Genomic DNA, 18,267 nt, shown 5'->3' on the forward strand with positions numbered 1-18,267 from the left:
CATTTACCTTCCAGTTGATTTTCTTTCAAGCTAAGGAAGAAACATGCTACATTTGGACAGAAGGCAGCATTGATATAAAAGTGTAGAATATGAGATAATGGTTGCTTAAGAGTAGTTAAAACTACAGACAAAATGACAAGTCTGCAGGGATTCAAGAGGAAGCAAGTTTATCTTTGTATGAGAAAAAACTACCCCATCTACTGTCCAGCAGTACCAGTTATGAGGGATGATTTTCTTGCAAGTTGCTACAAAATAAATAGAGAATTTTATTTCTTAATTTGATACTTCTTTCAAGTGTATTTGTGTTGTTCAGGTGTTCAATCAGAAACACGCTGAATTTAAATTTTATCTTTTTGGGTGTAAATGATATCTTTGCAAAAATAAATCAGTGATCTCAAACATTTACAGTTGTTCTTAACTGTCAGTTTATAATTTTAATGTTTTACACTAGTAAACATGTAGTTATTATTTGCATTAATGTCATCCTATTAATTTTTGTTTGGAAAGAAGCAAGCATCACTGTGCATTTTTTGGGCTATGTTGTACTGCATTTAGTGTAAATTGGGTCCTCTGTCTGCAAGATACACTTTGGAAACAAAACAGCTTCACTGATAATTAACATGTTAATCAGATGTGCCATAAAGCCATTTATCTGAGGGACCATTGTCCTGTGCTTTTCTAAAGCTTGGTTTCTTGCCCCTTCATTTCTTTAGTGCTAAATCTGAATTAAATGGAACACTCCCTCTACATCAACATACAGAAGCTTTAAATTACATAGGGATGAGCCTGACAAGATGTTCTCAACCTCTGACCTTCTGAAAGTCCCCAGAGAGAACTGAAGGTCACCTGTTATCTGTGTGATAGAGACTTGATTGCACATTGATTTGAAGCTGGGTGGATTTTTCTATCTTCATGTCTTTATAATGCTCTTAAAACTGCTATTTGCACTCTTACTGTACTGCAGTGCCAAAAGAAAGGTCACAGAAATTTATGTTTTTACATTTCAATATCCAAGAGAAAATCATGGGTTACCAGAGGTGGATGAAAAGCCTTTTCATCCCACAGCTGAGTAAGCTGTGAGATTTTGCATTCATTTTGGTTGGATTTTTTTAAGAGCAAGACATTTTTTTTCAATGTGAGCATTAGGCTTTTGCAGTGAAATTTGCGTTCAAACTTTGTTTTTAGTATCTTCTCTTCGTTGTTGGATTTTCAGCATTTCAGTATCTTCTGTAGCATAGAGCACACTAGCAGTTCAATGTCCTTAAGCAAAAGTAGAGTAGGAAGAATTAATCCAGAAGAGTGTGTCTGTTTTGCCTTATGGATTGTTTGCAACTGACCGTTGATAACAGCTGGTTCATATTGCAGGTTTTTGAAATTCACTTTGAGTGTATGCTTGTCTGAACTTTTTATTCTTGCTATCTTTTTTGTAGATTACAGATAGAAGAATCTTCTAAACCTGTAAGGTTATCACAGCAGCTGGACAAAGCTGTAACCACGAACTATAAACCAGTGGCTAATCATCAGTATAATGTAAGTAGCTTTTAGTATTTTCCCTTCTTTTCTTCAGGAGGAATTTGACTTAGGACTCCAGGACTGCTCTGCTGCTGTGCAGCAGCTCTTTTGCTCACAGTTGACCACTGTCTTTGGCAATGCTCTATGTCATCTGGTTTCTCCTTGATTTTGTCTTCTGGAGATCTTCTTTCTCTCTCAAGACCAATATCACCCTTGGGGCAAAGGTCTGCGAGTTGTAAATGTCTTGTGTTATCTGATGGAGGGCAGACCACTGTCACCCAACCCTTTCTAGTGACTTTATTGCATTCTTCCTCTAATCTTTTTTTTTTTTTTTTTTTAATGTAATTTTGATGCTTGTGGATGAAAGGCAGTTCTGGCTTTGTGCTGTGAGATGTTGGCTCTTTTGAGCCAAATAACTTATCATCTGCAGGAGAGTAAAGGACTTGACAAGAATCATTAGTTTCCAGTCCTTTGGAGGAATTGGCAACAAGTAGAAAAGAGTAACAGCTGATAATTTTTCTCAGTTTCATACCTTCACAGCAGGTGTTATTGGCATCATTGGCTCTGTCAATATTACACCCACACCGCTGTTCCAGATCAGTTGATGTACATATAAACTGTAACGTCCTTTTCCTTAGAGATCCTCTTTGGGTATGTTGAATATAAGGAACAATAAGTCATACTGAAAATGAATCACTGTGTTAGTCATTTAAACTTTTACACTTTTTATTAAGATTTTATTTACATAAAACAAATGACAATATATACTCAATGATATTTAAGCATTATTATGAAAGTCGGTCTATTGCCACAGAAACAGAAATAATAATTTCTCTCTCATGGGACTGTTTTGTAGTAGTTACTGTTCAAAGCCTACTCTCTACATGGATGATCATACCAATATAACTATTGCAGCTTAGGGAATGCCATTTAACCAAAACAGTCACATTGATGTGTCCTACTATGCATAGACAGTTTTACATCAGTATATTGTTTTATGATACTGCTGGTGTTCTTCTTTAATTCTGGAATAAGCTTTGGTGGGGTACAGCTTCTCATTCTAGTGGGATACTCTTCCATTTCCCTGATACCAGCATAATTATAGCAGTATGACTTCAACCTGGAGATAATATTTGTATCTTTATTCCAGCTGCAAACCACAGGTCATCATATCATTATGGAAATTTAGATCTTATGTGAGATTGAGGGGGTATAAACAGGACATAATCAGGCCTGTTAAAAGTGATGATGCTCTTGTGTCCTATTTGTAAAGTTTTTATTGGTTATATACCTGTCCATGGTCATGGAAATCCATCAGCAGTGTGTTTAGTTTTCATGTCCAGCTTACGGGTGTTCTGATAGGAAAAACCTTGTAAAACATAATTGTGCTTTAGTTGCCCTTGCCTTGCCTCTAAAGGCCAAGGCATGACTACTTTCAACAAAATCTTTATTTTCATTAAGCCTTTTATTAAGGTTCAGGTAAGATGGATGAAAAGATTTTTAACTGGGAGAAGAAGTCCATGAATTTCTGAAAACCTCATGATTGAATTTTTCTGCTGTTTTCAAGCAGCAACTGCTTTCTTAGAATCTGCTGCATTGAATGTAATCACATGGGTGTTGGGGACAGGACTTTAACCAGAAAGAAATAAAAATGTGCAAAGTGACACGTATGCTAATACAGTCATTATCTGGGCAGTTTCTGGTGGAAGAATGAGTGTCTACTAAGTAAGAAAGAGTTAACATTTCTTGAATGGAAGAATATAAAATGGGGCTTAAGTGTAGCTGCTCTGTGTACCTGTAAAGGAACATACAACAGGAAGGAGGAGAGAAATAAATTATGTGTGGATGTGGAATAGCAGTAGCTTGTTTGAATTCAAGAACTGGGAAAGTGATTAGGTTATTTTTGCAAAAAAATTATACTAAGCCTACATTTCTAGTTGAAGAAATTGCAATTCCATTACAATATATGCTAAGATTGTAACTTAGCTTTTCTTCTCTGGGGAAGAGACCTCCATTATATCTATAAATATTGAATGTGTTTACAAAGTTGCAAGGTTAATATTCTTGCAGCTGGAACCTTTCTATGACTTAATTATTTTTCATAATATAGCAGAAAAGTTCCTCAGTGGTTCTGAGGTTATCCCTTCAGAGGCTTTTGTGGTTTCTTTGTGATCCTCTCTTGCCAATGTTCTGTACTATGGGCTGGTACCCATGCTCCAGGAGACCTTTTAGGAAAGAAAACCTTTTAGGACCACTTTAAATCATCTTTAGATAAAACTTTGGATTTATTCTAACTTCTCTATCACCTTTGTATTCACTGTCTACCAAAGCAGTTACATCAGCTTTAGGATTGATGGTACTTTCAAGAAGGCGATTTTGGCAGCTTTTCAGCATGCTTAGCAACATCCTGGGAAGGTAAACAAAGAGAAATTGATTTCAGTATAAAGTCTTCTGGGGATAAACTCACAGCTTCTATGCTAAACAGCTTGTTCTAAAATGGTCCTTCCTTGAAATCAAATAGTATTTGAATGTTTTTTAAATTAAAAAAGTACACAACTTTAAAGAAATCTAATTCGTTTACAGGGTAGGTGCATTCTATTACATGACTATTAAAAAGTGCATTAAGCCTAGTACATAGAAGATCCTGTTTGCAAAGAAAACAGGAGGGAAAAAAATGAAAGGCTGCATTGTAACTTGCTATGAGCAGTGTATTCACAAAACCAAAAAGAAAAAAAACAGCAACGGAAGACACCGAGCTTTTTTTTTTTGTTTTGAGCACTTCTCAAAGTGCTCTGTTTTTAGATAACAGTGGAACCTGTTGCTGAAGTTAGAGTGCAATGCTAGAGTGTTGCTAATTAGAGAGTGGGCAACTGGGACACTAGCTGCTCATAACTTTTCAATAAAGGGAGGGTTTGATAGTCAGTTTTCTATGTGAGTTGATTTTATACATTAATGGATTAAGAATATTAGAATATTCACATGGAATTTTTATAATAATTGTCTCTTGGGCTTCCAGAAGAAGCAAATGTTTTGACATGCTATTGCTTAAAGGAAGGCCAGGGTTATAGTTTTATATTCCTCCTGTCATGTCTGTGGTGCAGCAGTTCTGCTGTGGATCATGGCAAACAAAATGATGTACTGTCAAGCTGGTTTGCTTAATGTTACAGTTTGCTGTGTTGCAAAGCTATTTCTGCTTTGCAGGTGTATTCTTCTTTAAATGCAGTGGCTAAAGAGTTGAATAATTACACTAAACTGTGTTACTGGATAAAAATCAGTTGCATGATGGGTTTGTGTGGTGAGATTGTCGCTTTTATAACACTACATGGAGTTAGAAAAGCAGGCAAATATTTGGTTGTGCACATCTGTTTTAGGTTTAAAGCAGAAGTAAGAGACTTCAAGCTACAGGTTGGGAGCAATTGCTCTGCAGTTTAATGTTGTACATCCATTTCAGAATGTGAAGGAGGTAGTTGACTGGCTGGAGACCTGGGAGCTACGGCAAAGGTGGCAATAGTCTTTAGCCACTTGGGGACAGCTACCAAGAGACAGGCTATTTTCACTCCGAGAGTAGGAGGGAGTTAGCTGGCAAGGATATATAGGAAAAAATAAATGGTGTGATAAAACCAATCTTTCGTCTTAAAAATAAGATCTTTAGTATCCAGTAGATCTGTGCATTTTCATTTCTAGGCTTTTCATCTGAAAGTCTCCCTTTTGAGAGTCAGATCTGAGCCATCAGAAGCAGAATGACTCCCATACAGACCTACCCCGTTTACAGCCAGTGTGTCCCTCACTGATCACATGCATCTTCTCTGCTCTACATTGTGCTGCTGTGGATTCACCCATGCAGTTTGCCTGAAAGACTTGATGATAGCATGACTTACACTGTCTTCTGGATCAGCTTTTGTTGGTTCCAAGGAGCTGGCTGGTTTTCTGTTCCAGGGTGGCATTGAGGGTGGATGGGGTGATATGCTGGAGGTGTGGTTGGTGCTCTCTGGTGATTGGGGTTTGTTTGGGGTGTGCTGGTCTGTGCTTCTGATGATGAATCAGAGGAAGTATTTTTGGAGGTGATAAAAGTTTCTGTGAAAACATATAGTCATCTGGTGCAGATTATAATGGTTAAGTAATTTTTAATGTACAGTTTGAAGTAGGATGATGTGTGGCAACAAGGGACCTCTGCCTGCTTAGAAGGTTTGGGGTTTTGGGACTAGTGTAACTTCATGTGTGCTGCTCTGGTTTCTCCTGAAGAGAAACCATCCAGATCCTCAAAGTGTGTCTTTGAAGATTAGTTGTGTACTGATGGAGTTGATGCCTTGAGTGCTCCTTGTCTGGAGAAAATGAGGCAGTGTCCAAGGGCCATTGGGAGCATCCTTTGGGCAGGTGCTTGTTATGATTATGAATGTAGCCATGTTGGTCCATGGATTTTCCCAAGTATGGCAGTTTAGAGGTTGTTTGACACTTGTCATTGTACTTCAGAAGCTGATATCAACAGAGGTGGAATGATAATACTATCTCAGTTTGGATTCCTGTACTATTATTAATTCTCTTTCCAGGTTTGGGCACATGCAGGCTCTGTTTATGCTTCTGTTTTATTTTTTTTTTCTGGTTAAAGCAGATACACACATCTCAGAAACTTATTATGCTGAGGACAAAATGCTTATTTTATGTTCGTAGAGGAATATTTGAATGTTCAAAAGAACACTTTCCAAATGAAAAGCACTGAGTCATTGAACAGTCTTCGATTAAATAGAAGAGGGCTTTTTGTAGCTTAATGTTCAGCACTGAGAATTACACAGCATTACATATGAATGTCTTTAAAACATGTTTTGTAACAGATTGAATATGAGAAGAAGAAGAAAGAAGATGGAAAACGAGCTCGAGCTGATAAACAACAAGTGTTGGACATGCTTTTTTCAGCCTTTGAGAAGCATCAGTATTACAACATTAAAGACCTGGTGGACATAACCAAACAGCCAGTGGTACGTACTGCAAGTCTTGTAAATACAATCATTTTCAGTAGCTACTACTGTATTTTATATATTCAGAAATAGTTCAATAAATATTATATGCTTTAGAAACTTCTCTATAAATATGTTTTACAGCAAACTGAAATCACCAAGTTTTAAGTTCAGCATTGTAGGACATTGTAAGATACCAAACATTGCAGTGAGTGTCCTTTTTCTTTACAGAGGTGATTTAAATAACCTAAATAGCCTCTTTTTTATTTAGGTTTGTTTTAGTACTAGGAACCAGACTCTGTAATGCTACTCCTGTCCTCACTGAAGCCTAGTTGTCTTGGCAGTAGCTAGTTTGTGTTAGTCTATGGTTGGTCCTTCTCTCAGCTTCTGAACTTTCTTTTGGCACAGCAACAGGGGTTGCTCTTTTTCTGTATTTCATGGAATTTGTATTAAATGCAAGGATTATCTGTGTTAGGAGCTCAGGCATCATGACAATGCCTCCAAAAATCACTGGATTTCCATTAGAAATAGGGTAATTTTTAGGTTAAGATTGCAGGTGGTTGATATTTAGGATTTATTTGGACTTTTCTTTTAAAGTGTTTTGATACACAGACAAGAAAAGCACTGAGACATCTGCATATGTGATGGTTTTGTTGTCTTACAGTGTCTGTCAGCCTCTTCATGTATGAACCATGACTTTCCAGTTCTTTCCCTTCTTTCCATGTTCAAGCTTTCCTTGAGCAGACCAGGCAAGACTGGGAGGGAGACAGTGACATGCGAAGGACCTTTGGTGTTTTTGATGTTTTTCACTGCCAACTTCAATATCCATCCTCAGCCCAGCTGCAGATTTCAGAAAACTTAAGGGGACTTTATTGTGTTTGAGTCTAAATGGAGCAACAGTGTCACAGGCTGTTAGAGCTAAGGCTCTAACAAGAGCTCTAAGAAGAAAGAACAGTAACAGCTGGATTATGGAAAAAATACTCTGTGAAAAAAAAGAGGCAGAAATGAAGATGCTTACTAGTTCTGCTCACTTCACATTTAGAATGAAGTGTAAGAGCATTTGTATAAGTGTATAATGCATGTAGGTTTACTGTGTTCTAGTGCCTTGAAAGAAACTTAAAAGTTTAGTAACATATCCATGTCTTCCATTCATTTATCTCTTGAGTCAGCTCCTTATCTCTGTGGCAGAGAAGGTGCGTGGGTCATGGGAGCTGAGAAGGAGGAATGAATAGGAGGAAGATATGGAGGAAGTGGCAAGAAATTTTAAGTGGGTTTTTTTTGGGTGAGAGAAGTGTTGCAGTCACTATCTCGATCACTCTAAATGCAAGTTGGTACAGATTTATCTCATCTAGCATGACATCAGCTTGCAGTAGTCACCCACAGCTCCCACTTAAGCCACTGGAGAACTTGAAGTTACAAATAAATAAAGGTATTTATTTAATATAATAGTAAATTTCAGTAGTAAATTTAACCCTTGCTACAGAATATGTTGTGTGTTACACAAGAAGTTGCTGCTATCGTTATTTGTGTAATGAAACCACAAAACAAATATTTTATGAAGGCAAATTACTGCTATATTAGGGAAACCTGGATTTATGTGTTTTTCATTCTAATGCAAAATAACAATTTGCAGTAGTAGGCAAATCTTTTGCCACCTACCCAGATGTAACTACTGAATGCTCCCTGGGAATCCTGCAGTAATTCCAGATTTGGGCTTCATGACTGCAAACATAATATGAATCTCTGTGAGGAATCAAATATTTGTGAAGAATAGAACCAGGATGGAGCCAGTGGTCTAAGATGAACTTCATATTTTAAAAATCGAGTAGATTGTTTGGATTTTTATTCTATTTTAGCTTTAAGTAATGGTTACCCTAAATACAACGGAGTTTGTTTCCACCTCAAAATTTCAGAAGGATTTTCAGAGCTTGTAAGTTAACTCCTCAGAAATTTTTGTCCCATAATTCCATGATAACATTTCACTTTATATTGAAAAAAATTAATGAGGAAAGGTAGAACAGAGCAGAGGATGTTATAAATATATGAACAGATCACCTACAGATGAGCTTCTGTGCTAGAATTATATGTACATAAACACATTGGATATCTTTCTGAGAAAAAATTGTGGCCTCCTGATTAGCAATCACCAGGCTCTGAAATTCACTGTTTGGCCTCTCTGGGAGTTTGTGGGGTTTGTCCCCATGGTACAGTATCAGAGCAGTATGCTTCCAGATGTACAGGCCAGCCTGGTGCAGTGCATACCCAGGTGGGCAGTCCTGGTTTCTAGGAGAATTGGTTCTGAAGGAAAAATCATAGCATCTCCTGAACTCATCTCTTCAAGCCTTGCTCTCAGGTACAGTATAGCACAGTGGGATTATCCATGTTTCATAACTGTCTAAAAACTCCAGCAGTTCAGTGTTGTCTGTGCACACACAGTGATGTTTTGGGGTTACTGCTCTCAGCTGCCCTCCCTAACACCTGTGCTGCCTGGTTGCCCCCTGCAGCAGAGATGGGAAATAGGAATATGTGGCAAATCCTCAGCTGCTGCAGTTCATGGTTCCAGCTTGAAGTGCCATTATCTGTGGCACAGACATGACCTTGCTATTAGTTTGGGTCGGTTTTGTTCCATTTTGTTACACTCTTGGAAGTTTTGCCCTGGGAGAAGCAGAACTGCCTGGGTAATTAGGTCTGAAAAGTAGCTGAAATTAAAAATAGCCTTGGTATACCTGGGTGGGTGGGTTTGGGTGGGTGCTGTGGAAAGTTCAGCCATAGTGGTTTCACTCTGCCTGAGCCCAGCAGCAGCATCACACTTTGTGACCCAGCTTCCCAGGCAGACTAGATCTGCCAGTTCAGGGGCTGCACTGAGTGCAGTTATGGGGGAACTTTTCCAGTTCCCTGTCCATGTGATCTAGAGCAGAATTTAACCTTGCAGGCAGGTGTGTTTGTCCCACCCCCTCTGCCGTGCTTTGAGGTGTCTGTGGGTGGCACTGTCTGGTGTGCAGGGATTGCAGAGCAGGCAGTGGCTGTGCAGGTGAGCCCATCTGCACCCAGGCACGCAGCAATGGCTGTTCTCCTGCCCCCAGCGCCCTTCACAGCGTGCGTGGTGCCAGCCTGTGTGTCCCGGGTACCTGACGGGAACAATGACGGCATCTCTGCCACAGACGCGGTGTCGGGGGCCCCTGGGTGATCTCCTGCTGCCACCTGCTGGGCTTGAACCGCACCCCGGAGCCTGAGGAGCCAGCCCTGCACCCTGAGCTCCCTGCTCCTGTGCCCAGCTGCTCTGCTCAAAGGAAACCCCAAAAAACACACCAAAGAGCTGGTTCAGAGGCATATCCGTGACAGCCACCTTTCTTACGTGTTGGGCTGCTTTGCACACTTTTGATGTGTACCTGGAGAGGGAGAGTAAGGATAAGTGTCATTAAAAGACAGAATATGCATTTTGTTTATGTATGTCCTAGCTTTTCTAGTTAGCAAAGAGGAGAAGAGTGTAAGGAACAGGCCATAGACAATCAGCCTTTCTTATATTTCTGTGTCTTCAACATGCTTGGAGTATGTTGATATTTGCACTTAGTGGAACTGTAGATGCAGAAAATGCAAGCAGTCCAACAACTCCAGTTCAATATAAGCACCCAACAGGATTAAATTGCTCAGACCAGAGCAATTATGAATTTGATGTGGGGATTCTTAAACTGTGGTCTGTGGTTGCCATGACAATCCACTCATCTCAGTCCCAATTAATAATTAAACAAACAAGCAGGCTCTTGTGACTCTTAAGAAAATTACTGGTGTTTATTATAATGAATGAAGGAGAGCAATATCAAATAATTGTGTTTTGTCAAAGATTATACTACTGGTATAATAGCTCTACATGTTTTGGTTTTTTCCTTTCTCTTCCAAGCCTTAATATTTCAAGGTATTAGGAAATTCTCAGATGCATACTCACCCCTCCTCTAAAAATGAGGCCATAATAAAATGCTTAAAGCTTTGCAAAATGGCATGAAAACCAACAGCTTGAGGCTTTGACAAAGTCTGAATAAGGCAAGGATTTTCAAGATAATCCCAGCCCAAGCAGGAAAAAAGGTCAAGAGCTTTTAGCTCAATTGGAGGAATTCCAGCAGGAGGAAGATGTGTGAGATAATAGTTCTCAAGAGGTGCTGGTAACTTAATTTCAGCAGCCCCTGGAGTACTTGCCTCTCAGAGGGCCTGCCTGGGAGCCATCACCCCTGGGGCTCCGGTGCTCCCTGCTGCATCCCTGGGGTTTGCACTAATCCCTGCTGGTTCCTGAGGATTGAAGTCTGTCCCAGAGTCCTTCCCACACCAGTTAGTGCCCATCAGCTGGGCTGTTTGCCCCTTAGGATCTAAGTCCCTGCAATTGAGCAGGTGTGTAGGAACTGTGGCAGTTACCTGTCTGTTTAATTTGAACTTTGTTTCCTTTCAGATATACTTGAAAGAAATTTTGAGAGAAATAGGCATCTACAATGTGAAGGGGACCCACAAAAACACATGGGAGCTGAAGCCAGAATACAGACATTATCAAGGAGAAGAAAAGAGTGATTAACAAAAACATTTATGTTGTAAGAGTGATTGCACTGAGGGAACTGTGTTTTTTACAGACAGGACTGAGCACAGTGCAATTCTGCAATGATAAAGATAAAGTAAAGCAGCTGATACTTTGTAATTTTCTGTAGTTTTTTCCCCCAATGAATATTTCTTATATGTTTCTATATATGCTTTGTCTTTTGACAGGAAAAGTTTATAGAATAAACTTGTATTAGATTTAACTTTATTAGAAATCTTTTGAGTTTTTCTCTTACTTTTTCTTAGTAGCTTTGTGTCTTTTCCAAGCCTTGATAACTTGGATGGGAAATGTGTTTTAGAGGAACCCATAACTTTGTGGGTTTGCATTCCAGTGTAACCAGGTTAATACCCTCAGTTCTGCTGGGATCTGTCAGGGCTTTGTCTGGAAGCCTGCAAATATGCACAACCCTTTGTGCAGTGTTTGTGTGGAATGGACATGATGCTCCTCTTGTTTAGGAAAAACAATCACAACCATGGTGCTTGTCACAGTCCTTAGACTCCTTGGGAACAAACCAATGCAGTTAAAAACCTGTAAAGTCAGTGGGAAGATGTCAGTCCCCTCCATGTGATTACTGAGAAAAAAATGAAATGTCTGTTAGGTACAGCAAGGAATAGTTTTATCTTTTGTTTGGTTTTTATGCTGATACCTATGTTCTGTTTAAGCATATCAATAAAAGCATTATTTTAATTTGTACCACACAACGTTTTTACATTATTGACTGAACACATTGTGATTTTTGGTTTTTTGTTTTTATTGCTGGTTTTGCCACTGGGTTCCTCTCTTTGGGAAAGATTGCTAAATGTGTCTTTGTCTCTGTTCCCCCATTTTTGAAATGTACACTGCAAGGGTTGTCCCTTCAACATCCTTTTTAGGAGGGACTAGGAAGGGGACTATTTATTTATAATCTCAAACCTTTTATATTAAAGAAGGAGCCTCATTATTATGCCTGTAAATGAAGCAGAAGGTGAGGTTTGATAGCTCAGCTTTCACATTCTCTCATGTCCCTCAGGTGTGTGCATCATTTCTGTTCACCCTAATGACACAGAAGGTATGTGTGAGAAGCAAACATTCCATTATTGGTCTACTTGGAAGCAGTGAAAGGAGAGTGTCAAAAGTCAGGGAGTGGTCAAATGCTTTCAGAGGTTTGTAAAACAACTCTTTTACATAAGTCACACAATTTTGCTCAATTCATTTTTTTCTAGTGTTGTTTGTGTAGGTATCTCTACAGCTACACTTCAGGCTGGTGCTCAGTGTCCTGTGACATTATGTGCCTATTCCCAGGAGTGGGACTGCTGAGGGTTTTGAAGAGCAGATTGCATTCCAGGAGGGTGTTTGCTTTCATAAATACTGCCACTGACTCGTGTCTCCTCGGGCTCTGCAGCAGGACCCAGCTTGCAGATGGTTGCAGGAGCCATCTGAGGATGCTGAGAGGAACGCAGGAAGTCAGCTTTGTGTTCAGCTGTGGAACATGATGTGCTCCTGGGCAGTAGCCAGGGCTGCTCACACTGCTGTCCTTGTCGCACTGCTCGGGTCCTCTGTGGACTTGTGCTCAGGGATATGTAGGATAAGAGCTCTTGCCTTTCATGAGCTGGGCTCCTCTGTGGAATCCATGTCCTGTTTCAGCAGCTGAAGCTGAAGCAGCCAGCAAGGCTAGGTCAGCTTCTCCCTGGTGTTGCTCCTCACATGGTCCTCTAAAACCTGCAGGGGGTGCCATGCAGTCCTGATTAGTAGTGTAATTCCTCTCCAGGTAAAAATGACTGTGACATTTCAGAGGGAAATGGTTACCTTGAGTGGGATCCCCAGCAGGATTAGTTTAGCAGGAAAGTTTTGTATCTGATTGTATTGCGGTTTTATGTGAGCTGCTTCACAGTTTGTCTTCAGTCGAGAGGGACGTAATCAGTCAGCATGAAATGCCTGAACATGTAAGTAAAGGAGGTATTTTATTGATCTGCAGAGTGCCTTTGGACAGGGTAAATAAGCTCTGCTGAGGAGTAATGGAAAATGTGCAGAGCACTCTGTTTTTTATGGTGTTTATGGTCTTTGCAAAGGGCTGATTTTTTTATGGGTATCATTAAAAACGTGTAGAGTGCTAGAAGTAAATAGAAAAAAGAAGTAGTGGAGTTTTCAATCAGTGAGCAAACAGAAAGGTTGAGGAATGCCAAGGTGTACTGGTTTGCCTGCAGCCTTCTGTGGAGTAACACCAGTTACAAATAATGAGGAGCAGGACAGTGAGGAAACACCATTTCAAAGATGGAACTAGGAAATGCTATTTCAGACAAAACAAGAAAAGATAACCAGTGGAGAGCCCAGAAGCCAGGTAGCTTGCGAACTATTTTTTTACTTGCTTTCTGCATGACTTTGAAGTTTTTCAAGCATGTTAGGGTGTAACTGGAATTTTATCCTCAAAAGCTGCCACAAAATGCAAGTGGCATGAGAGAACAATGAGCCCACAGAGATGCTGATCTAGACCATGAAAGATGCTTTCCTCTGCTGGCACAGGACCTGTGCTGTGCTTTCAAGGGCTCTGCTGGCTCCTGCCTGGTGGGAGCACATGGTAAAGATGAAGATGGGAGTTTTTAGGTGCCCTTGTCAGGTCATCATCCAGCCTGCAGCTAAGCCATGGGATCTTGCAGTACAAACCATCATAGAGACAGAGGCAGCAAAGTAAACATGCTGCAACAGGCCCCATATAGTACCTACTGCAATAACCCAGGGCACTGCAGCACTAGTCTAAATTCATGCAAGGCTGAGATGAAGACTGAGCATTTGGGAGAACCTCGTTTGGACCCATCACTGAATAACCAGCAAAACCTCTCCAGCTCTGCTGTGCTTGTTCTGCACGAGGCCCTTATGCAAGTGCTGCTGGCAGGATTTCCATCTGCCAGAAGAGAGGAGGAGGCTCAGAGGCATTCAGGTCTGATTCCCTGGCCCCCACATTCAGATTAATCTAAACTCTGGGCTTGCAGCAGTGATGAACAATTCCCTGCTGGTCTTCCATGTGCTGCTGTGTCTGCTCAACACTGAACTCTGCTCATGCAGATGTTCTTGAATATTAGTGGTCAAAATGCTGCTTGGTGAGCAGGTCCCACAGGCATGAGCAGAAGTTTCTGTGTGCCAAATGCTATTAAATGAGATTAAGTGTATTCACTCTCCAGCACTGCTTGTCCCAAATGACCAGTTTGAGTCATTGGAAATTTCATACACAGTAAGCTCAGGCAGTACCAGCAGGGACCTGAGCAGACACGAGGTGAGAGCCACCCCTTCAGAGATCCCCTGCTCACTCCCTTCTCTTTCCTCCCACCCCAGGGAAATTAGAAGAATCAAAATAAAACTTCTATGTTGAGAAAGAACAGTTTAATAACTGAAAATCAGTAAAATATAATAGTAATGGTGAAACATTATAAAAATGAAATAAAAAGGGAAAAGCAAGTGATGGATGATACAAGTACTCACCACCCTCTGACTGATGGCAGACCCCCCTTCCTGAATCCAGGACAGTGCCCCCGTATGGGTAAGTACCCCCCATTTATATACTGGGCATTCTGTGGTGTGGAATATCTATCACCTCTCCCAGCTGTGCTCCCTCCCCGTTTCTTCTGCATCCCTTCTCACTGGCAGAGCATGAGACAATGGAAAAATGTCCTTGACTTGGGGTAAGCACAACTTAGCAGAAAACCAGAACATCGGTGTCTTATCAACACCACTCTGATTCTGAATCCCAAACACAGCATGTAACAGCTACCGAGAAATTGACTCAGAATGAGCACAGCAGAAAATCAGGACACAGGGACCGGGATGGCACATGCTGCCGGGGGTGGCTGTTGGGCTGGGGCAGCTGCAGCCAGTGGGAAGGGCAGAGTTGATTCCCTAAGCACCTTTTGTGGGCAGCATGAGGAAGCACCTGCAGCTGCAGGCAGTTCTGTGGCCACTGCAAACCACAGCTGCAGGGGTTACAAAGAATTTGGGAAGCCAGTCTTTAAAAAACTTTCTTGACATCCATGTTCATGGACATTTCATATTAAAAAAACATAAACAGCTGGCCTGCTTTGTGGCAGCAACCTGCACCTTGGTGAGGATAGGAAAAAATGTTTGCTCTCCAAAATGCCAGCAGTTGTTCCTTTCCTGCTGCTGGTTAGTTGGGGAGGTGAATTCCAGCTGTTAGTTCCCAGGATAAAGTGTGGGCTGCAGAGTAACCATGATTCAACATTTTATCAGTGTGTCCAGCTGCTGCCACATGGGCAACATTAGCATTATTCTACCAAAATGGTCTTTAAAACATCTTTAAGGGTGTTTGGATCCTTTCTGCCTAAGGTGGAAGGTGATGAATGCAGCTCTAGTGGATAAAATGCCCAGCAGCCACGTGCATTGTCAGCAATATCCCACCCACTCCTGCATAACACACTGGCAGGGTTGACAGCATTTGCTGGCACCCAAAAAAAGCTCCCTCAAGGCACCAGCCCTTGCCACAGGCTGTGATCTCTGCACAAGAGCTTCCAGCTGCAGCTTTGACCAAAGGCAGCCAAGACACAGGGATGGCAAACCAGCAAGATTGTGCTCTTGGGAATGGATTTGGTACTATTTAGGGGAAAAACTTCCAGGCTTGGCTAGGGTTTTTTTTCCTTCTACCAAGACGTTTATCCCTGAGCTAATGAACAAGGTGTTTAACTGCTGCTCTCCCACTGCCAGCTACAGACACAGAGATTTCCTGGTCCAGAGCAAAACATCCCAGCTTACAATGGCAGCACCGCCCCAGGGAACTGGCTACAGAGCTAAAGCATAGATGGAGGCTCACTGGAGCAGAGGGAGGCATCCTATCTGCTCCAAGCAAGCAGCAGATTGCAAAAAGGCAGAAGTATCTTGATCTGCTCTTTAATGAAAGCATCCTACCTGAACGGCTGTCACTGAAAACACTGCCCAGATTGCAGTGGACTGACCTGTGCCAGCTCAACGGCCAGAGGCTTGCTTAGGGAAGAATGCAAATTGCAGCTTTTCCATTTTATTGCCAAATTATTAAAAAAAAAAAAAAAATTGATAACAAACGCATCCTAAGCTTATGGTAATTGCCTCCTGGCTGCAAGCTAAATGATTTAAAAAATAAATTCACAAAAAAAAAAAAAAAAAACCCAACACCAATCAAACTCAACTGTGTTTACTATATACTTAAATTTAGAATCTTCTCTTTGCAGGTTCTCCCTCCTTGTGCCAAAGCTGAGGGCTGCACAAGACTCCCAGACCATCAGCCATTTGGGCTCTGGCATCTACCCCCAGCCCATGCTCAGAGGGCAAAGCCAAGGACTGGGCACCCCAGAGGGGCAGCAGGGGCACCACTGCCTCTCCCAGCACACCCTCTCCCTGCACTGCATGAACAGCCCCGGTCTGCACCCTTTCTTCTCAAGGCAGATGGCCAAGCAGCAAAACACTGCTGTAGCAGATTTGGACATTAACATCAGTCACTGGCACATGAAAAGTGTTTGGTGTTTTTTGTTTGTTTCCAAAGGGCAAAAGTAGAGTGGATTTGTAGGTGGGATAGTAGAACTGTGAGACAAAAAGCAGACATTGATGGGGAACAGTGGGGTGAAAGGGGAAAAAGGGAACCATGGGACATGTGCTCAGCACAGCAGCTGCTTCCTTCAGCTCTAAGGCATCACCCCTTTAACTAGAGAAACATGAAACCAAAAAGGCAAGTTGTTCTCTTCATAAGCAAACCAGCCTTCCTTTCCCTGTCAGCATCCAGCTTGTAGTGGGTGCAGGAGCAGCCTGCTGCCCCCAGAGCCTGAGACCCGAGCCAGCATAGGGAAGGTTTCTACCCAGCTGCTTAACCTGCTCCGTGAGGCTCAGGGAAAATGCAGTTTGGATCCTCCCCAAATCCACTGAAAGCATCTTTCCAGGAATGAGAGATGCAAGCCTGATAAGCACATTCTGAAACAAGGTGGGGCTAAGTGTTAAAGCTATGCTTTAGTTCTGGCTGCTTCAGTTTAAGCAGCACCAGGGTAATTTGTTATTAGGGGGGATTTTATCAATTTAATAACTCCAAAGCTGTTGTCTGAAGTATGAAGACTTTCCAAATTACTCCAGCTTTACAGGCCCAGGAAAGAAACAGCTGCTTTAGATGAAGATGGGCCAGAAGGGTAATTATGCTGTGAGTAAATATGCAGACTTCCTTCCCAACACAGAGCTGCATCATGGGCTGTGGACAAGTGCATTTACCAGCACAAGCCTCCCCCTTCACAGCACGTAGTGACTCCCACCTCTCCCTCACTCTGACTCCACAGCAGTGCAGCTGCGACAAACACTTGTCATTGCCGCAGTCCTTCCCTGCCACACCCTCCCCAACTTGATGCTGCAAAGCAGCAAAACTTATCCTCTTCCCCGAGAAACCAAAGGCAGGAATGCATTTTTGGGAAATGCACTGAGTGCAGCAAGAACACTTCTCTTCCAGCTTACTGAAGAAACAATCAAAATCCTGCACCTCCAGAACCTTTGAACAGGCACTTCACTTAGAGCAGGCTGGAAGGAGTCTTCCCACCAGAGGCTGTGCCATGCATTTTAAAAGCACACCTGCTAGGAGCCCAGAACCCCCTAGTTAGGAATGTTTGCACACAGTAATTAAATACCCCAGTGAGCCTGGAGTACAGACAGGATGACACACAATTTGCCATGCAGCAAGGCTGTGCTCATCATGCTTTGAAGCACCTGCTTTTCAAAGCAGCACCGCACCTGCACACAGGTGCCACGTGGCAATTTGCTCCAGGCTGGTGCCCAAGGCTCCCAGCTTCGGCAGGACCAGCCAGGCAGGGGGAGGAGTCATTTCCACTCCCACATATCAGCTCTACAGAGTTCTAAACTTCGACTCACAGGAACTAGGAGCCAGGGCTACAAGGGGCAGCACAGCCATACCAGCACTGCCCTGCCCATACTAACTTTACTCAAATGAGAAGTCTCAACTAAGTCTTTTTCCTCTTCCTCTCCTTTAATGCTCCCATTTGTAATGAAAGATGCAACGGGAAAGATAACATCCTCACTTGGCCCCATTGATCACATCCTCTGCAGGAAAAGCAAGAGTTTCCTCAGTGACTTTATCTAGCCTCCCTGCCTTTTCAGCCCCACTGGGTGAAGCAGGTTACACCAAAATTGTACCTCATCCAGAAGCTCAGCTGACCTAAAATCCTTTCTTGAAAGAGCTTAAAAAACATTTAACTCTCCACCATATAGATATGAAATTCC

At 41.8% G+C, this 18,267-nt stretch overlaps 2 protein-coding genes across 2 annotated transcripts in view; one reads left to right on the forward strand and one right to left on the reverse strand.

Annotated features, from left to right (window-relative positions):
- GTF2F2 (general transcription factor IIF subunit 2) overlaps positions 1–11,736 on the forward strand; it is a 79,529-nt gene extending 67,793 nt beyond the window's left edge. Inside the window, exons 7-9 of the mRNA XM_079307278.1 lie at positions 1,431–1,530; positions 6,342–6,485; positions 10,903–11,736. Coding sequence (XP_079163404.1) covers positions 1,431–1,530; positions 6,342–6,485; positions 10,903–11,022 — 364 coding nt within the window. The 3' untranslated portion in view covers positions 11,023–11,736. The remainder of the gene's footprint in view (positions 1–1,430; positions 1,531–6,341; positions 6,486–10,902) is intronic.
- NUFIP1 (nuclear FMR1 interacting protein 1) overlaps positions 1–18,267 on the reverse strand; it is a 145,900-nt gene that overhangs the window by 121,366 nt on the left and 6,267 nt on the right. The window lies entirely within an intron of this gene.

The sequence above is a fragment of the Erithacus rubecula genome (assembly GCF_903797595.1).
Source record: "Erithacus rubecula genome assembly, chromosome: 1".
Taxonomy (NCBI): Eukaryota; Metazoa; Chordata; class Aves; order Passeriformes; family Muscicapidae; genus Erithacus; species Erithacus rubecula.